This window comes from Phocoena sinus, chromosome 11, assembly GCF_008692025.1.
Source record: "Phocoena sinus isolate mPhoSin1 chromosome 11, mPhoSin1.pri, whole genome shotgun sequence".
NCBI classification, from domain to species: Eukaryota; Metazoa; Chordata; class Mammalia; order Artiodactyla; family Phocoenidae; genus Phocoena; species Phocoena sinus.
Genome location: NC_045773.1, coordinates 96,309,793 through 96,331,764, shown reverse-complemented (window position 1 = coordinate 96,331,764; position 21,972 = coordinate 96,309,793). Strand labels below are relative to the sequence as shown.

At 41.7% G+C, this 21,972-nt stretch overlaps 1 protein-coding gene across 7 annotated transcripts in view; it reads left to right on the top strand.

Moving 5' to 3' along the window:
* Nucleotides 1-21,972, top strand: part of GCNT2 (glucosaminyl (N-acetyl) transferase 2 (I blood group)) — a 123,922-nt gene that overhangs the window by 96,212 nt on the left and 5,738 nt on the right. For 6 of the 7 annotated variants that reach the window (XM_032648058.1, XM_032648053.1, XM_032648056.1 and 3 more), the window contains one exon: nucleotides 19,209-19,301. In XM_032648058.1, the coding sequence (XP_032503949.1) occupies nucleotides 19,209-19,301 (93 nt within the window). Of the gene's footprint in view, nucleotides 1-10,382; nucleotides 10,480-19,208; nucleotides 19,302-21,972 lie in introns of all 7 variants that reach the window. The other variant, XR_004352112.1, reaches the window with a different exon arrangement.

Here is a 21,972-nt window from a genome sequence, read left to right as displayed (position 1 = left end):
CCTTAATTAGCTTTTAACCCCTAATCCCTAGAACGACATTATGCAAGACAAGAAAATGTGGATTTTAGTATATGTGCACATTTAATTAAGTACAAATACCGTTGCAATTGGTAAATAACCAGTAAGCTGAACTTAGCATGAATTCTTGCAGAAAGGATTAATGTATTGACAGGTACTGCTTTAGAGCTGGCAAGGCCATTTTTCCAGCTTTCATTCCACCTCCAGTTATTTTCTACCAACTGTCTGAAACTAATCTTTTCTAGAAGCATCAAGGTTTTACTTTTTTTTTTTTTTTTAACAAAGCATAGTATTGCATTTCAATTACTCTTTTTTTTTTGGCCACACCATGCAGCATGCGGGATCTTAGTTCCCCAACCAGGGCTTGAACCTGTGCCCCCTGCAGTGGAAGCATGGAGTCCTAACCACTGGACTGCCAGGGAATTCCCTCAATGATTCTTTAAAACAGTAAAATATTAGTTGCATATCAAAGTCATAATAGATATGTAATCAGTGTCTCCATGATTTCGTTATCATCTGTAGCTCTGCTTTCTCTGAACCATGGCAACAGAATCTCCTGATATCCCCCCTGGAGTCCACATGATACTATGAAAAGGCTTTGGAACCTGATAAGTGTAGTTTACGTCTTGGCTCCCATTACCTGCTAACTATGTGATACTGGTCTTAGTCTACGCTGAGTCTCAGTTTACCCATCTGTGATGATAGAAATAATAAATAGTATTTAGTTTCAGGATAAGTTATGAATATTAAATAAGACAATGTATGTAGTGCAGTGGTTACCAAACAGAGCAGGCTTTAGAATCCACTGTAGGGCCTGTTAAAACACGGATTGCTGGGCCCCAGCCCCAGGGTTTCTGATTCAGCAGGACAGGAGCAGGCCCCAGAATTTGTCGTTCTAACAAGTTACCAGGGGATAACCTTGCTAGAAGCCCACCTTGAGAACCGCTGGCACAGACCATCTTTTACAGATTGGCACGTTCACAGATTTGCAGCAAATGCTGGTTCTGTTTATTTCCATCTCCTTAACTGAGGAAAAAGGCAGCCGCCAGTAAAAACAAAAGTGGATTTGTATAACGCAAAGCTTTACAGTGTTGGTTGCTTATGGAGGATACTGTTAAAGTGCCTTGCAGGTGACTGATGCTTGGGAAGGACTCGTGTCGAAGAAGAAATATCCCGGGCTTTGGAGTGAGACAAACCTGATGATGAATTTCAGCTCCGCCCTTACTAGCTTTGTGGCCTTGTGTACCCGAACCTTAAGCTCCTCAACCGCACAGTCACGATAAGGTGGCTACTTAGTAAACTTGTTTTGAGAATTGAATGAAAATATTGGGAGTAAAGTGAGAGGTGAAGTGTTTTTCTATTTATTAATACGGTCTAGAATTCCTAAACTAATGAGATTCTCAAGGAAGGTGTTAAATAAAATCCATTTAAATGTCTTTTCATACAAAAGGACGTCTGCACCATGGCTCCACAACCATGTAAAACTAGATGTAAATACACCCAAAGAGGAATAGGAGGAAGTATAAGAAAATTTAAGCAGTGTAACATGTTGGGATGAGTACTTATTTTTTATAATTTTGATTTCCCTTAACGCTATTGGTGTAAATTCTGAATACTGAAAAACCTCACTTAGGTTTTACAATAATACTGTGAAGTATGTTCTCACATCCATGAGAAGAGTGTTTCCTTAAAAATGCAAAGGACGAGTGTCTTCAGTACTCTATTTTTGAGATCACACCACATGAAAGGAACAGGAGCTGGGATTAATAGGATTGTTTTATTTTCTTAAACCTTACCATGTACAGATGTCTGTTTAGAATAAATGTAATTTCTTGGAAAAGGAGATCAACATAGCCAAGACTTGAAAGAAGTTAGAGAGTTTTTTCACAATCATTCTGTACAGGTTTCTGCTGACTCAACCACATCCTTCCCATTTCAATGTTCAAACAAATGTTGCCCCTCCTAGCTATTTACACAGGGATAATTTTAAAACTCTGTTATGAAATTTACAAACACAAAACAGAATGGAGAATGATACAGTAAATCCTCACGTGCCCATCAGCCAGTTTCAACAACCATCAACATACTACACACACTAAAAGCCAGAAAACGTAAAATTTATGACATCACTGAGTTGACTCAAATTTTCAGAAATGAGTAACTTCCTTTTTTTCAAAAGAAATGGAAAATTCCAATATTCCAGGCTAAGGCTTTCTGTATATCCCATAACAGCGATTTGCTGAAAAGTGAAAACCTTTTTAACCCAACTTTTCGGACATATTATATCAACCGTATTGAGTTTTCTTCTTCCTTTTTAATTTTTATTTATTTATTTTGGCCACACTGCACAGCTCGCAGGATCTTAATTCCCTGACCAGGGATTGAACCCAGGCCCTGGCTGTGAAAGCTCCGAGCCCTAACCACTGGACTGCCAGGGAACTCCCTCTTCTTCCTTTTTTAAATGGACAAAACTGAATCTATAAGCACAAGTTCTTCAAGCATTAGAGGCAATAATGCTTGTTAAGATGTTCATTTTCTTGGCCTTCCTCTTCCTGCAGGGAATGTGGGAGGAGTGTGTTACTAAGAGTAAGACTTGATTAGCGTGCAGTGTTTAGAGACACTTTTTCCATCTCTTCTAGCATCTGAATATTCTGCTTCGTCTATATAGGAAAAAAAAAAAGACAAATTGATAGTCTTATTATTTTATGAGTCCCCTGTATGTTTGAATTTGGAATTGACTTGAAGATATTTTGCAAATTTCAGCCAAATCTTAATGTATTTCCTGTTACCAGATGTTCTCATGGGCCTCTGTTGGGTTCAATCGTCTTGTTAATTTTTTATGTATATAATGTAATCTGAGATTGAAGGTTTCTCTGGTCTTACAGGGCAGCGTGGAGGGAAGAAAATGGACTCTGGCCTTCTGGCCTTGTCAGCTAACAGCTTGTTTGACACAAACTGTTAACCAACCTTGGCCTCAATTAATTTGGGTTTTAGGACTTAAAGTTTAGAAGGAATTTCTAGCTCCAGCCACTGGACCCTGTAAGAGGGGCCGGTGACCTAGATATTAGATATGCACATGACAAAATTATTTTCTAGGTTCTAGGCTCTGTCCTTAATTAGCTGTTTGACCTTGGGCATGTCACTTAACCTCTCTGGGCCTCAGCTTCCCCCTCTGTAAAATGAGGAATTTGAGCTAGGTAGTGAGATGGTGCCCACTGAATGTTGTTTTGGTGATAGGTTTTTTTCTTCTTCTTTTTTTTTTTTTAAGTGGATGATTCTGGAAGGAGTAGAAACTCGGAATGCCTACTTCAAAAATAACAAAATGATTTTGTGAAGTGGGTGGGTAATTTCATACTAGAGTTGGAAAGGATAATCTAATCATTTAAAATTAGAGAAACCAAAGCCCAGGAAGGTGAAGTGATTTCTTTGGGTCACATGATTTAGCAGCTGATCTGGGTCACGAAGGTGGGACTTGTAAGTCATAATACAATAGACTTTATATATTTAGTGCTTCTCACAATTTCTCTCTGAAATACCCTAGGGACTGGAGGAAAAGGGCAGTAACTACATTTTGGTATGTATGTTGTCTAATACTGAACGATGGGTTTTAATGACAGGATTCCATAAAAAGTGTTCAGAATTCATTTTTTAAAAGATAGTGAATATTACTATTTCTCAAATGAAAAATTCTCTGGGTATACTACAAAATAGAACTTTTAAATGTATCCATTTACCATGAAGGAGATCCATTCTGTTATACATTGTTGCTAAATCTGAAACAGCCCCCCTTTTTATTTTTAAATTTATAGGCAGTAAAATTCATTCTTTTTGGTGTCCAGTCCCTTGCGTTTTGGCGTTTGCATAGAGTCGTGCATTCACTACCATGATCAAGAACAATTCCATCACCTCCAAAAATTCCCTCATGGTGCTCTTTGTAATCAATCCCTGCCCCCAATCCAAACCCTTGGCAAATCCTGATCTGTTCTCCATCCCTATGGTTTCGCCTTTTCCAGAATGTGGTAAAAATGGCATCATAGAACATGATGCCTTTGGGGTCTGTAAAAGCAGCTTCTTATTCTTCCTTTCTTTTACTGTAATGACTTCATTTTGCATGTTCCAAGGTGAATATAATGGTTTCTTATAGATCCTCTGGCAGGTATCTGTTGAGTGTTGGTTCCATTTGGCACACTTTTCTTTTCCCATGTTATATATTTATTTATTATTTTCTGTAAATAATAGAAATAAATAATAGTTTGACCTCTTATTTAAAAAAAAAAGTAGGGTCGTTTTTAGTAATATTATTCATTTGGGGTGATAAAGTGAATACAGAGAATTCCCTGGTGGTCCAGTGGTTAGGACCCTGTGATCTCACTGCTGAGGGCCTGCGTTCAGTCCCTGGCTGGGGAACTAAGACCCCACAAGCTGTACCGCGCAGCCAAAAAAAAAGTAAATACAGCATGTAGTTATATCATTATGAAGCTTGAACTTGGTACGCTTTTGTTACCTTCAATTTGACAGTATCTGTGATTCAGAATAAATAATGGGAACAACCTGAAGTTAATTGGGAGAAGGGGGCAAGGAACTGAAGGGGCCAACATTTCTTTGAAGTCTCATGTTTTACAAATTTATGTAAATATCACATTCCCACCTACCCTATAACTTTCTTAAACGTTTCATTGAAATATAATATCATACATACAGAAAACCGCACATATCAGAATCGAAATCACTGAATTTTCAAACTGACCCTCCCCTGAGTAAGCGGAACAAAACCCCACGTTACTACAAGCACTCCAGGACCCGCCTCTGCTCCCTTCCAGAAGTGACGATCATCTTGACCCTCTCAACCAGGTCTGCTGCTTTTGTGTCATCCTAGGGCTTCTAACTGTAGCCCAGTGCTTTTCATCCAAATGTTCAGGTTAAATAGATGCTTCAAGAAGAAATGCTTGGGCTGTAGTGTGACTTCCTGTGTTTCTAAAAACTGCTGGAAACTCCTTGGGGTCGGGGGTGAGGGGTAGGGGTGGGGTAGGAGACCCACATACATCAGGCACATCCTAGGACACTTACTCCCATGTTTCTTCTCTTTTTAAAGTTTTTTTTTGCTTTTTTTTAAAAAGATGTTTCTCACATTTGCAGAAGAGTATAAACAGAAGTGCTTCTGCTGCTCTGTATAAAAGATTAGGCTTGTTATAGATAGGCACTTAGTTCCCAGAATTAGCAACCTATATATATATAACCCAGTGCATGCAGCAAGTGGAATTTACCACTGACCGTCAAATCCTTTGGACCTGTCTTGGGTTGTCAACAGGGGTTAAAATTAGACAAGAGTCCTAAGCAATGGTGATTTTTATTTGGCTGCTTTAACATGGAATTGGAAGGAATGTTTTATAACTTGGGAGTGAATTCTTGATTTACATCCAACTGGGTGTAACCTGGCACCTTGTTTTGAAGGTGAGGAAGGGAAGGCACTGCGTGCAGGGCAAGATGAAAATTTGTCTAATGGATTCATTAAGGACCTTTTGCCCAGGCGGGAAACACAGCAGTACAGGGCACGCTGTGTTCTATTGATTCCTATAAGGAACGAACCAGCCATGAAATTGCTTTGCGTAATGTAGTGAGAAGGGCAATCAATACTGTAGATACTTTTATTTGAAACAGTCACATAAAATCTAGGAAATGCCGCTTGAAATGCATATACCTAATTCAAGCTATGAACAAACACATCTAAACAAATAGATCACAGAGAAAACTTATTACTTGATGCTCACATGATGCAAATAACAAAAGCTTAGGTCCTAAGGAAACAGGTTTTTGGACTGATAAACCCATAAAAGTGGTAAACATGTACATAAGGTATGTCCAAGCTCAGTTAAGGAAACTCAACCCATACATCTTAATGGTAAAGGCCAGTTGTAAAAGGTTATTTGCAATCTATATTTGGTATAGTTTAGTCAACTAGTTAACAGCTGTGTCATAGTCTTAAGGTGACATGGAAGTTATCTGTACAAAAAATGCTTTATGAAATGATGTTTTCTTAATGATGGTTACTTGTAAATGTAAGATTTTGTAGTGTTTTGGGTTTTTTTTTTAAACTTTCATTTTTGTTCTTTGTACTTTTATGAGTCATTTGAATCCATTCGAATAAAGTGTTCGATTTTTCACAAATTATAGAATAATATTTTTAAGAAAAAAAGGTAAAGATTCATAAGGTAAAGGCGCCGGGATGCTTAACACTATCTAATTTGGGGGAGTGGGAAAAAAAAAAATTGGTCTCTTCTCTGAACTTTTATGTATTTTTGAAATCTTCAAAACTTACAAATAAAGTTGCTTTATTGGGTGAAAAATAAAATCTCTCCTTACCAAGGCATAATGTTTGGTGTTTTAGAAGCTGAAAAGTATTATCCCTATAAAGGGATGCTCAATGAAATAGTCTTTGAAAAGCAGGGATTCTCAACCATGGTATATTACACACTTCGCGACAACTTCATGAGGTGTAGGGACTGTTTTGATCCTTGTTTACAGTTAGGGAAACCCAGGAACAGAGAAGTTAGGTAACCTGTCAGTGGTCCCACAGTTACTAATTGGCCAAGCAGGCACTTGAACCCAGGCAATATAGTTTCAGAGTCTCTCCTTTTAATTACTATATTACATTGCCTCACAAATAAGAATTTACAAAGAACTTCCTTAAGACAAATTTCAGTACATTCAATTGTCAATTGAATTTTGTCAATTAAGCATTTTGGTACAAAGTGTCATACTGCTTTTCCAAAAATTGGTCCAGTTTGTACTCCCCCTGGCAGTTCTGAAACCCCTATTTCCCTACACCGTCTCCACCACTGGGTATTAACATTTTCTAAATCTTTGCCAGTGTGCTACATATAAAATGAGGAGAGGGTCAGGGACTATATAGGAAATCTATGTACCTTCCACTCAGTTTTGCTGTGAACCTAAAGCTCCTCTAAAAACAAAAAAGTCTATTAAAAAATTATTTTTTTTAGGAGAAGAGGCTATTTTAGGATTTAAACTTTACTAACTTTAGTTTCTAACAAGTATGAGCTTGTTTTCTTTTTCCTTTGTTTTAAAAACTGAGACATAATTGACATACAACGTTAGTTTCAGGTGTACAACGTAATGATAAGATATTTGTACATACTGTGAAATGATCACAAATCTAGTTAATATCTGTCACCACCACCATAGTTACACATTTTTCTTGCCTTATGATGAGAACTTTTAAGATTCTCTCCTAGCAACTTCCAGATATGCAGTACAGTATTAATAACTACAGTCACCATGCGGTGCGTTACAGCCCCTTGACTTACTTTGAGCTTGTTTTCTTAGATATTTGCATAAGTCAGGGTATAAAGAACTACATGAAAGTGGAAGACCGATTTGGGAATTCCCAAAAGGATGGCAGGACAGCTGGGTGCGTGGATAGTGATGAAGGATGACGTGGGCAGTATTGAGAGGTGAGGTGTGGAGACCCAGTGTTTCAGACTACACGTTGACAGGGCCAGGCAGACAATGTGAGCCAGTGAAACAAGGTGGGCAGCAGGGCAGCAGGAGAGCTCCAGGCTGGGTAAAGTTCTAGTGAATTGTGGGCAAGGGACTCTGACAGTCCAGACTTTCATGGGAAATTTTTTTTTTTTTTTCCCACTGTTCTACCCCCCTTCTAGGGGGGTCAAACCAAACAGGCCTACCAATCAGATGTGGTTTCTGCCCATCTGCTATGTGTAGTCTGGGGACATAATTGCAAAAATCCTTTGGTGCCATGGTCGGCATTTTGGTTTCTCCCTGGCGTGAATGTGACCTAGAGCATTGAACTGCTGGACCCAGCCAGGTTCATGGTTCTGAGGGGCTAGCTGGGGAATTGGTTAGTGACAGTCTGAAGCAAAAGAAAAAAGTGCCAGTTTATACACAAGTTTTTGAGGGAAGAGATAACTTTAAACTGGGTCCCGGGAAGCGGAAGCAGCAATGCAAAATGAGAAGTGGAGTGGGGAGCTGGAATTCTAGGAAGAGGTGGAATGGACACCAGCAGAAGGGGTTTGGGATGGTAAGTCTGAATTTGCTTTTGTTTGTCGGAGGGTGAGTGATTGGTGGATAGACATCTCAAAGTGGCTTGAAGAAGCAGACACAGGGCAAACGGTTCAAAGTGATCCCGCATCCCCCAAATAGGAAGGCAATAGGGTCAACGCTAATCATAGAAAAAGCCATTTGCTGGTATTGCCAACAAATCGGGCAGACTGGAGGCAGAGAGACTGGTTTGTAGACAATTGAAATAGTCTTGGTGAGCCATGATGTCAAGCAGCTGAACTAGGGCAGCGCCCGCAAAGGAAAATGGTGTCATGAAAAGCCGGGTAAGGCTTGAAGAACGGCCGGTAGATCGGAAAACAGTTGGTACTCAACTGAAAACCAGTTCGTTGCTAACTGGACTTACGGTGGTGATCATTTTGCAGTACATACAAGTATCAAATCATTATATTGTACACCTGAAACTAATATGATGTTATATGGCAATTGTACCTCAACTTATAAACAAAGAAAAAAGAAACTCTGAGACTAGAACCCAACAGTCTTTATTTTAAGCACTCCAGAAAGCTTTGATATATTCTGAAGTTTGAAAACATGACTTCAAATTCTGTCTTTCTTCCTTTCTTCCTCTTCTTCCTCCTTTCCTTCCCCTTTTGCTCAACCATGTCCAGAGTATTTGCTAGTTATCTGGCTGCTTGTCTGAGGATAGATCTATCAAAGACATTACGGTATTTCTGGAATGTCTGATAAAAGTCTAACAGGAGAGTACTTCCCTCCTGTTCATGCCAGAAGTCAGCCCTGCCTGACAAAGCTCCCCCATCGGATACTCTTACCACCTCGGAGTGAGTGGTTTGCCAACCAACAGTGGGCAGACGCTACCGTGTGAGTTTTTTCTTCCAGGTGCTTTCATGAACCTTGAAATAAAAGGCCCACTCCTTTAAATGTGGCCACTCAATCTCAGACTTTCATGAGACATCATTATCATGAATTTGCTATTGTCTCATACTTGACTCACAAAAACTTCACGGTCTCAAGAAAACAGAATAACTTGAGGAAAGTCACAAAGAAAAACAGAATGATCAGGGCTCCTTGAACAGTACTAGAGAAATAATGACACAGAATAGTGCATATAAATGAACCCAATTGCTCTTCATTTCAGTATTTCTTTTCTACATTGAATTAGCATAATTTTGCACTAAAGACAAGCAAATCAGATGAAAGGAAACTTATTTCGCTTTGGCGTATTAAAAAGTACAACGTGTACCCACACAGACCAAACTCTTCAAAACAAAGTACAGAGAGAAGATGCTGAAAGACAAATCATTTATCCAAGTTTATTCTCAGAGAGCTAGAGTTCAGGAACTCGCTCTGCGCCCCTGGAAGCAATACTTTGTAGAAGAGCAATAGTTCTTAAAGTTTGATTGTTTTTAAATTCTTTTCATTCTCTGTTAATATAATTGTAGGGCAGCCACGGGAGGGGTGGAGTTCTGTGCTCTTCTCAGATCCTCAAGCCATTTTTACCTCCAAACAATGACTGTGGTGTTGCTTCCTAGGCAATACTTTGAGCTCATCACACTCTCCGCATCATTCAAGATCCGTCTCAAATTCTACCCGTCTACTTTTTGTTTTTTTTTTTAATATTTATTTATTTGGCTGTGCCGGGTCTTAGTTACAGCATGCAGGATCTAGTTCCCTGACCAGGGATCAAACCTGGGCCCCCTGCATTGGGAGCACGGAGTCTTAACCACTGGGCAACTGGAGAAGTCCCTACCCATCTACTTTTTTGGTTTTCTTTTTTTTTAATTTTATTTATTTATTTTTGGCTGCGTTGGGTCTTCGTTGCTGTGCACCGACTTCTCTGGTTGCAGCGAGCGGGGGCTACTCTTCGTTGTGGTGCGCAGGCTTCTCATTGTGGTGGCTTCTCTTGTTGTGGAGCATGGGCTGTAGGCCCGTGGGCTTCAGTAGTTGTGGCACGTGGGCTCAGTAGTTGTGGCAAGCAGGCTGTAGAGCGCAGGCTCAGTAGTTGTGGTGCATGGGCTTAGTTGCTCCCCGGCATGTGGGATCTTCCCGGACCAGGGTTCGAACCCTGGTGTCCCCTGCATTGGCGGGTGGATTCTTAACCACTGTGCCACCAGAGAAGTCCCTACCCATCTACCTTTTGTTAAAATGAATGTCTTCTAGAAATAAAATCTGCTGTGTCCTGTCCCCAGAGTTTCTGATTCATTCTGGAAGGGGGCACAAGAATTGGATTTCTGTGCTTCACCACTATTGATCGAAGTTAAAAGAAAAATTCCTTTTAAATAGCTTTATAATTGTTTTTTTGTTTTTTAAAGCCAGGTAAGACTTGCAGAGCCGCCGATATAGATTGGAATTGGCTGGGGGCTCCCGTACTGCACAAAATTTCAACAGTTCTAGCTGGAAGGGATGAACGTAAGTCTTGGGATTCATCACGAAGGTGGAGGGATATAACTGAATCACTGTGCTATGGCTATGCACCTGAAACTAATATAGCACTGTAACTCAACTATACGTCAATAAAAGTAAAAAAATTAAAATATCAGCACAGATAAACCTTTCTGGATATGCTAGCCCAAAATATCGGTATCAGTAAATCAATATCAATAAATATAAACCCTTCTGGATACTCTGGGCCAAAAGCTCCCAGAGCATCTAATTTGTGGCTTTACCCCCAGCATCTCCTGTGGAACATAGGAGGCCCTCAAGGAAACTGTTTGAATGAGTGAATAAATTATCTTGAAACAAAATCGACAGGTAATTTAGCATGTTCACACTCCTAGGCAATTCACTTAAATGTTCTAGGCTCTGGTTTTGCACAGCTTGGCAATGAACATATTAACATATTAAAATATTAAAACCTGAAAATTTAACATATTAAAATTAACATATTAAAACATGAAAATTTCTAAAATCCCTTCCAGTGTAAAATGCTAGGTTTCTCTTCTTTTCCTCATTTCATTTTTTCCTTTTACAACCATAGTTAATTTGTTGGCAATTATCAGAGGTGAACACTGAGAGGTCATGATCTCAGGGACTACAGAATTCTAAAAAACATCCACAGGAAACGGGAGAGGATCACTTTTTGTACGTTTCATGTGTTAAAAATCCTAAGTGATTAATGAACCATTGGTAAGCGGAAACAAATGTACCTTTTTATTTCTAAAAATGACCTCAGGGGTACGACAGGAATAAAGACGCAGACCTACTGGAGAATGGACTTGAGGATATGGGGAGGGGGAAGGGTGAGCTTTGACAGGGCGAGAGAGAGTCATGGACATATACACACTAAGAAACGTAGTAAGGTAGATAGCTAGTGGGAAGCAGCCGCATGGCACAGGGATATTAGCTCGGTGCTTTGTGACAGCCTGGAGGGGTGGGATAGGGAGAGTGGGAGGGAGGGAGACGCAAGAGGGAAGACATATGGGAACATATGTATATGTATAGCTGATTCACTTTGTTATAAAGCAGAAACTAACACACCATTGTAAAGCAATTATACCCCAATAAAGATGTTTAAAAAAAAAAAAATCACCTCAAACCAGGGGCAGTTTTGCTCCCCAGAGGACATTTGGCAATATCTGGAAACACTTTTGGTTGTCACAACTTGGGGTTCAGGGTGGGGGGCAGGTGTAGATGCCACTGGCATCTCGTGGGTAAAGGCCGGGGATGCTGTTTAAACATCCTGTCGGGTTCGCTAAAGATGTTGCGGAAAAACCCGAACGAACTTTTTGGACAACCCAACACAGTACAGTGCACAGGACAGTCTCCGCGGCAAAGAATCATCCAGTCTAAATGCCAGTAGTACGGAGGCTGAGAAACTTGCTTTAGGTTAGAGTAAAAAAGTAGTCTCTTCCACAGCTACTCCGCCCCCTTGATTTTAATGGAACGATTATACTTTCAGCCATTTATTTAGTTAAGCCTGCCAGGCACTATGCTAAACACAGCACATACATTATCTTATTTAACACTAACAAAACCCTGTGAGGTTTCTTTTAACATCTTTATTAGAGTGTAATTGCTTTACAATGGTGTGTGAGTTTCTGCTGTATAACAAAATGAATCAGCTATATGCATACATATATCCCCATATCCCCTCCCTCTTGCGTCTCCCTCCCACCCTCCCTATCCCACCCCTCTAGGTGGTCACAAAGCACGGAGCTGATCTCCCTGTGCTATGTGGCTGCTTCCCACTAGCTACCTATTTTACAGTTGGTAGTGTATATATGTCCATGCCACTCTCTCACTTCGTCCCAGCTTACCCTTCCCACCCTGTGAGGTTTTGAAGATTAGTATTGATACGTGATGTCTTAAAGAGATTACCGTAACTGTTAGGTCCCACACTGGGATTTGTTGAGTGTTCCCGTCTTGTGGAGTGTTTTATCTCCTCCCTATGCCAGCTGTACCAGAGAGGACAGATGTGGAGAACAGATGACTGTTGGCTACCCAGGCAATTGCTGTAGGGCAAACTGAAGAGGGTTGGCCCTTGCTAAGAGGGTAGAAGAAATGCTTTTCCATACATGTCAGCTGTCCGACTTCAGAGCCTCTGATGGTAGTCTTTATGCAGAAATAATACCATAACGAACACCTTCATGTACAGATTTTCACATTGAAAAAGTTATTTCCTTAGCTTATTGTAAAACTAGTGGCTTAAAAGGCCAGAGGGAATTGGTGATTATAGTGGCTTCTCCTCCTTTTCTAAATTGATTTTCCAGAGTTGTGCCCATTTCCTGCACCACCACGAAGTTGTGAGAAAACCTCTTTCAGTACACTGACACCAGCATTGACTTTTGACATTTAAAACCAAAATGCTTGCTTATTTAGCAAGCTAAGAATTATGCATCTGAGCTTAAATAATAAGCAGGTGCTGGGATTTGTTACCACATATGTGTATCCCAAAATGAGGACCACGCTGTGTAAGAACAATAAGGAGAAACTCAAGTCAATACAAATAAAACTTGCGTTTCAAAGAAACACATTCGTTTATTCAACGAATGCAGTTATTTGTCCAATAAAGGCTAAGCCCCAAGAAAACATTCCTGCTTACTCTGTAAACACTATCTCAAATCTTTTGTTTAAATAAGTCTCTGAAGAGCAAATGAGAGAATTGGATTTTATAGTTTAAAATGTTTTCTCTGATATGATTAGTGTCCTTTTTGCCCCGTCCTAAAAATAAGGCAAAAGAGATGCTTCCTAGGATACTTGTGGTTTGAGGTAGACGTCTACCCACAGACCCCGTAACTACCCTCCTGACAAACAATAATCATAATCGTAATTATAACAGCAACAATAATAACACAATCACCTGGTCCAGTATTTAAAAAATATATAGTATATATAATATGTATCGTGGGATATCCCATTAGTGGATCATTTCAGTAGGTTTTTTTTTTTTTTGGCTGCGTTGGGTCTTCGTTGCTGCGCGCCGGCTTTCTCCAGTTGCGGCGAGCGGGGGCTACTCTTCGTTGCGGTGCTCGGGCTTCTCATTGCGGTGGCTTCTCTTGTTGCGGAGCACGGGGTCTAGAGAGCTGGCTCAGTAGTTGTGGCACGCAGGCTCAGTAGTTGTGGCGCACGGGCTTAGTTGCTCCGCGGCATGTGGGATCTTCCCAGACCAGGGCTCGAACCCGTGTCCCCTGCGTTGACAGGTGGATTCTTAACTACTGTGCCACAAGGGAAGCCCCATAGTAGATGTTTTTATGGGAGTGAAAGGAGCAACTGGACGTTGGCACAAGGAATGGGATCAGTAGCTTTGGGGTTTCCATGTATGTTTTAACCTAAGACAGATTGAACTGCTTACTGAATAGTGGTCACACTGTATATTCAGGCCGTTCAATCTTTCGCTTGCCATTATCTGCTCAAAATAATAAGCAAGGGATACCTACAAAGTATTCGAATAGAGCTGTCACCAGAGTCTTGCTGAGTGTTTGATCTGTCCCTAAACTAGTTGTGCAAGGCAGGACAGATGTGGAGAATCGATGATTGGTGGCCACCTAGGCAGTTGCTGTAGGGCAAACTGAAATGGGTTGGCCCTTGCTAAGAGGGTAAAAGAAATATTTTTCGATATTGAGAAGTAGGACGTTATTATACCTTCAAGTATGGTGGCCTACTGGGAAGCCAAGGTAGCAACCAGGCCTGTCTGGTCCACACACAGCTAAGCGGTCCTCACCATCAGCATTGTAGCCTAAGGCGATGGCACATCCCTTGCGCACCACACTCACCCATCCCTTTAAGGTTGATCAGTATCTCCGAATGCTGAGCCCGATGCTGTGAAGTCAAAGGCGCCGTGACAACTGGCCCTCCACTCAACTCAGCTTTGTCCCAACAGCAGGTGGGCTGATTGTCTTCAAGGAGGTGATCTCGAGGTTCAAATGCATAAACAGTTGACCCTTGAACAACGCAGAGGTCGGGGGGCAGACTCCCGAAAATCCGAGTATAACTTATAGCTGGCCCTCTGTATCCCAGTTTCCTGTGTGTCTGTATCTGAGGTTCCCCTGTATCCAAGGTTACTCTGAATCCAAGGTTCCGCATCCGCATCCGTGGATTCAACCAACCTCCTATTGCAAAAGACTGTAGTATTTACTACTGAAAAAAATCCGCATATGAATGGACCCTCGCAGTTCAAACCCGTGTTGTTCAGGGGTCAACTGTATTCTCAGCAGAGGGCACTAGGATGTAAGTACCAGATTCCTTCATAAGAGCAGAATTTGAGTGAGAATAGGAAGATGAGAAGCTACCTGGAAACTTGATGAAGGCTGAGGGGAGGACATCCGGGAGAGGAGGAAATGAAGCTGAGTCCTTGGCAGTGTCGACTGTAGCCCAGGCTTGATTGTGCGCAGAAATCTTCTGGGGACCTTGTGGAGATGCTGATTCTGGTGCAGGAGATCTGGGCGGGGCCCGAGATGCTACATTTCTAACAAACTTCCAGGTGATATTGAAGCTCTCAGTCCAAGAACCACATTTCAGAAGCAAGGGTCTATTCCCATTCCTGCCGGATATGGCTGTGCCTCACGGGCTCTTCGCAAAAAAGACAAAAAGCAACAACAAAAAAAACCAAAGTAGAATTCAACATTGTCTGTGTTTGTCCCTCTCCCTACTTCTGCTCTTACAAGTGTGATTTTTAAAGCACAACATGAATAGTATTTAAATAAACATGTTTGAGATTTATCATCAAATAGAAAGTATAGAAGTTGAGGTTTGTAATTTTATTAGCAGGAGGTTAATAGGTGTCATGCATGGGCGGTTTTTTTGTTTGTTTTTTTTCTTGGCCACGCCATGCAGCTTGTGGGATCTTAGTTCCCGGACCAGGGATTGAACCTGGGCCCTCAGCAGCAGAAGCACAAGAGTCCTAACCACAGGACCACTGGGGAACTCCCTATGTGTTTATTTAAAAGACAACAGTCATTAATTATAAATGTCATGGTCTTATCTCTAGAATAATGGAATGTGTTTCAGAATAAGAGTTTGTGATGATCAATATTAATGAGAATGAAAGGGAAGAAAAATATTTTGTCCTTTTAAAAATGCAGTCCTTTAGAAGAGGTTAAGGGACCTTTTGTCGTGGCAATGTTTTATTCATACTTTTCTGCTATAGTTATTTAATCAAAACAGACACAAAAATCACATCAGCTAATCTTGCTGACATGAGTCAATATGCCAGATTATCTCTTTGCTTTCCAAACTGCCCTCTCCCCACCCCCTAACTTAACCAAGGCGACTTTTATTCTAAATTCTTTAAAAATGTGTCCTAAGAACAAAATAAAGAAGCTTCTTTTTGGAGAGGCAAGCAGTAAAGTAACTTTTAAAGTATTAAATGCAAACTAAAACAATAGGAAGAAATATTGCTTAATAAAGAGTGTTTTTCTTGAGTACTCCACATTTATAAACAGACTTTTCAAGTTTGGCAGCAAGAAAAGAATCCTGCCTGATAGAGAGCCCTTAGGGGTGATGACTCATACCATTTTCAGAAAAGGCTGTGCAAAATTTAATTTTAGCTGGGAGACCTTAGTGCGATACTTGATTTAAATCCTCATATATTATTATGTGACATGAGGGCAAAAGAACAGGGCTTTTTTTCTGTCTGAAAATGCACGTTTTCATTAGTGTTTTTAAAGAGGAAAAAAAATTTATAACTAAGTTTTATTGGAGTATGGTTGCTTTACCATGTTGTGTTAGCCTCCACTGCATAGCAGAATGTATCAGCCATACGCATACAGATATCCCCTCCCTTTTGGACTTCCCTTCCATTTAGGTTACCACAGTGCACTAGGTGAGTTCCCTGTGCTATACAGCATGTTCCCATCAGTTGTCCATTTTATACATAATAACAACAATGTATATGTGTCAATCCCAGTCTCCCAATTCCTCCCAACATAGTAACAACAATGTATGTGTGTCAATCCCAGTCTCCCAATTCCTCCCAAGGCACCCCTTTCCCCCTTGGTATCCATACCTTTGTTCTTAACAAATTTTTTTTTTTTTGGCTGCGTTGGGTCTTCATTGCTGTGCCTGGGCTTTTTTCTAGTTGCAGCGAGCTGGGGCTTCTCTTCGTTGCGGTGTGCGGGCTTCTCACTGCGGTGGCTTCTCTTGTTGCAGAGCATGAGCTCTAGGTGCATGGGCTTCAGTTCAGTGGTTGTGGCTCGTGGGCTCCAGAGCGCAGGCTCAGTAGTTGTGGCACACGGGCTTAGTTGCTCTGTGGCATGTGGCTTCTTCCCGGACCAGGGCTCGAACCTGTGTCCCCTGAACTGGCAGGCGGATCCTTAACCACTGCGCCACCAGGGAAGTCCTACTGTATGTGATTAAATGGACCCTTCAATCTCTGTGACCCATCCAAAATTTATTGAGATGGAGAAGGTTATTGGAGATAGCACAGTGTTTCTCAAATAGGGAAATTTTGCACCACCAGGGGACATTCGGCAATATCTGAAGATATTTTTGATTGTCACAATTGGGGGGATATGTATTACTGGCATCAGGTGGGTGGAGTCCAGAGAGGCTGCTAAACATCACACAATGCAAAGGAAGATTCTACAACAAGGAGTTGTCCAGCTTACGTTGTCAATAGTGCCAACATGGAGAAGCCCTGGTTTAGCAGAATGGCAGCCTAATGCCCTCCTCTCCCTTTTAAAGGCTTTTTACAGTTCAAAGGTGAGTTAAATATTAATTGATAATGCATTATTGGTCAGCAACTTTTGGTCAAAAGAACAACTGAAAGAAATAGAGAAGATGGGTAGATCAGTGCACACCAGTCTAGGAAAAACTCAAAGCTCAAAACCCATCGCTTGGGCTTCCCTGGTGGCACAGTGGTTGAGAATCCACCTGCCAATGCAGGGGACACGGGTTCGCGCCCTGGTCCGGGAAGAGCCCACACTCCGCACAGCAACTAAGCCTGTGCGCCACAACTACTGAGCCTGTGCTCTAGAGCCCGCGAGCCACAGCTACTGAGCCCACGTGCTGCAACTGCTGAGCCCGCGTGCCTAGAGCCTGTGTTCCGCAACAAGAGAAGCCACTGCAATGAGAAGCCTGCACACTGCAGTGAAGAGTAGCCCCTGCTCGCTGCAACTAGAGAAAGCCCGTGCACAGCAACGAAGGCCCAACACAGCCAAAAAAAAAAAAAAAACCATTGCTTGGGGGGCTCATCATCTTTACTGGATGATCAGGAATTGTGTCTTGTCACTTACACTATCCCTTACTGCCCAGCACAGTGGTTGGCAACACCAAATGCTCAACAAGAACTTTAGCATATAAAAAAGATATTGTGTTAAAAGATTGCTTGAGTTCCATATGTCTAATATTGCAAACTTCATATAGGAGCGACCCTGGAATCTCTCTCACTTATTAGCACTAAAGACATCGAGTGGCCTGTTTTCTGAGCTTTCACTTTAAGATAAATGTTATCTGGGAAGTCCTAAAATTTTTTGATAATTGCACTATTTACAATAGCCAAGACATGGAAGCAACCTAAATGTTCATTGACAGAGGAATGGAGAAAGAAGACTTGCTTGGTACATATATACAATGGAATATTACTTAGCCATAAAAAAGAATGAAATAATGCCATTTCCAGCAACATGAGTGGAGTTAGAGATTATCATACTAAGTGAAGTAAGTCAGACAGAGAAATACAAATATCATATGATATCACTTATATGTGGAATCTAATTTTAAAAATGATACAAATGAACTTATTTACAAAACAGAAACAGACTCACAGATCTCAAAATTAAACTTATGGTTACCAAAGGGGACACATGGGGGGAAGTGATAAATTAGGAGACTGGGATTGACATACACACACTACTATATATTAAATAGATAACTAATAAGGAGCTACTGTATATCACAGGGAATTCTACTCAATATTCTGTAATAACCTGTATGGGAAAAGAATCTGAAAAAGAATGGAAATACATATCTGATTCACTTTGCTGTACACTTGAAACTAACACAACATTGTAAATCAACTATACTCCAATAAAATTTTTTAACGTAAATTTTAAATAATATTTATTATTATTTATTTATTTATTTTTTGGCTGCATTGGGTCTTCTTTGCTGCACGCGGGCTTTCTCTAGTTGTGGCAAGCAGGGGCTACTCTTCGTTGCCGTGCGCGGGCTTCTCATTGCGGTGGCTTCTCTTGCGGAGCACGGGTTCTAGGTGCACAGGCTTCAGTAGTTGTGGCATGGGGGCTCAGTAGTTGTGGTGCACGAGCTTAGTTGCTCTGTGGAATGTGGGATCTTCCCAGGCCAGGTCTCAAACCCGTGTCTCCTGCATTGGCAAGTGGATTCTTAACCACTGAACCACCAGGGAAGTCCCTTAAAAAGTAAATCTAATTAAAAGGCATTGAGACCAAAAATCTCCAGCTTCTTCATCAGCATTATGTTTTCATGCAATGGCATTTCTTGCAGGCTTGGGCACAAATTATGAAAAAAACCAATGGATTGTTTTTACTGGTGGCAAGTCCAGATCCATAACTACCAACTATTCGCACCATAAGCCTGTGGGGTTTTGTACCAATGATGAAAAATCTGAAACGAAAGATAATATACTGGGAGAAAATAAACATGACTTGGAAGCTTAACTGATGAAATTGACACCTTTCTTTCTTGGTTCTCATTTCTGCTTTTCTTCTTTATCAACATTGCAGGTGTTCCTGGCTCCATGCCAAACGCATCATGGGCCGGGAACCTCAGAGCTGTAAAGTGGTTTGACATGGAAGATAAACACGGAGGCTGCCACGGTGAGGCATTCATTTGAAACTGTGAGGCCACACTGCTTGTTGGTATTGGCATGAAGGTTGTGGAATACAGGGGTTCTCACAGAGAGCCCTGCTGGTTCATTTAGACCAATCTGTGAATTATTAGACAGAGTAGCAAGAAGCTTCAAGACACAGTCCTTGAAAAGTAAATCTAAGTATCGTAAAGACATTCTCCAGCTTATAATTTCCTAGGGAGATGTAGAGGTGGGTTCCAGTTGTAACGGTGCTTTCTTCTCGCAAGTTTCTGCCTTTTCCTTATTATTCATTCCTCTTTCTGCTCCTTTGGGCGTGCAGCGGTTACGAGGAGACAGTGGTCAGGATGAGAAGTGATGTCATGTTCTTACCACTGACTCCCATCCCTCATGTCCGCCTCTGCTCCCCCTGCGGACAGGTTTCCAGGTGGCTTGGAGGTGTTTGCCGCAGCTCTGGCATGACGGCAGGTGACAGCAACAAGAGAGGTTTCCCCTCCAAGTGGATAAGAACTAGAAAACAAGTAGTTTTCATTTCTACAGAACCTTGTAAAGAAGGCTTTTCATCAGTCCTGGTGTATATTCGAACTCTTGCCTGGTACATGGTGGGCATGTGTATTTGTTGACTAGGACTAACATAACAAAATACCGTAGACTTGAGTGTTTTAAACAACAGAAATTTGTTTCCTCACGGTCCTGGAGGCTGGAAGTCCGAGATCAATGTGTCAGCAGGTTTGGTTTCTTCTGAGGCCTCTCTCTTTGACTTGTAGATGGCCGTCTTCTCCCTGTGTGCTCACATGACCTACCCTCTGTGTGTGTCTGTGTCCTAATCTCTTCTTATAAGGACACCAGTCATATTGGATTAGGGCTCATTCACAGGACCTCATTTTAACTTAATTACTTCTTTAAAGGCCCTACATCTAACACAGTTACAGTCTGAGGTGCTGGAAGGTTAGGACTTCAACATATGAATCTGGGGGAAATACAATTCACCCCATAAGAACAGGCAATAAATATATATACAGTGAATAAGTGATTGAGCGAACGAATGAGTGAGTCAATAGGAAGGTTTGCCCCGTTCTCCCTGTGGTAACGAAGTTTGGCCTCCTCTCCTCTTCCACTCAGTCTACGGCTCTATCCTCAGCCTATCTTATCTACACCTAACATTTCAGATGAGAACATCCAAACTGCTGCTTCTCTACATCTCTCCATTACACTCACCCTCTTTCCGGTGTTTGTCTCTCGGGGGTCCCCTTCCATTATGGATGACAGCATCCTCATGTCACTGCACACTCTATTCTTAAGCATAGTCACATCTTTACCTCAATCAGCCCACATGTTCCCCAGAGGACAGCTCATTGCCACCTGCCTGCATTCTCATCGTGGCCTGCCCTCCTAGTGGGGGGAGGGGGATGGAGAGGAGGGTACTTTGCTCTTTGATCTCCTTAGAAAGTGGACCGTATCCATCAGTCAGGGTCCCAATATTTGGGATAGATTGCCTTCTCCACTTCCTTCTATAACCCCTATCACCTTCCCTTTAGAACCATCCTCTGATCTGGTCATCCTCTGATCTGCTTCTCCACCTCTTCTCCAGCTGTGACACTTGAGGACTCCAACATCCACGGCAAGGACCCATGTGATGTGATTACATTACAGCTCTAGCCCCCCCCCACAAAGCTCCTGTCCACTGTGTTTCAGCCACACACGCAACCCACCCAAGTAGAGCTTTACCTTCAGGCTCCTTGTCAGCACCTGTATCCAGGACCTACCTCAGTAGAGAAGGTATAGACAAGTCAGGTTTGCTTTTTTTTTTTTGGTACGCGGGCCTCTCACTGTTGTGGCCTCTCCCGTTGTGGAGCACAGGCTCCGGACACGCAGGCTCAGCGGCCATGGCTCACGGGCCCAGCCGCTCCGCGGCATGTGGGATCTTCCTGGACCGGGGCACGAACCCGTGTCCCCAGCATCGGCAGGCGGACTCTCAACCACTGCGCCACCAGGGAAGCCCAGGTTTGCATTTTTATAGGGACCTTTACTAATCACATGACAGGTAGGAGCCATGAAGATAGCCCCTAGCCAGGAACCTACACAGGATACGACGTTTGGGTAGCCCACGCCCCTCTCAAACAAATGTCTCGTTTTTTTCTTCTCTTAGTATCTGTTATGCCATCTGAAAGCCTTACAGCGTTCATAGCATAAAAAATGTTTGTCCCCAGACCACTATACAGGGAAAAGAAAAAGACATAGTCCAGAGGAAATAGAACATTTTGCTAAACCAGCAAGTCAGTAATACAATCTGGACCTTTTCCCCTTGGCTGTGAGTAATCGGATTTGTTCCAAACCTGTGAGTGTACCCACTTTACAAACTCTCTTAGCATTTCAAATCACAGAGTACCATTCTAGACCTATGGTCTTTAACTTGGAGCTCCCATCTCTGATTACGATCTGTTTGTCACCCTACTAGTTTCCTTCACCAACTTACATATTATATGTTTTACTGCCTTTCTCCCCAGAACAGAATAGAAGCTCCAACGGGGCTGGGATTTTTGACCGATTTGTTCATTGCTGTATCCCCACATCTGAAATATGTTGTTGTTGTTGTTTTAAATGTGTCTGCTTTTTAAAAATTGGAATTTCCAGAGGTTCGACTTCCCTCCTCCTACCAGTTTCTTTCTGAGGACCCCTCG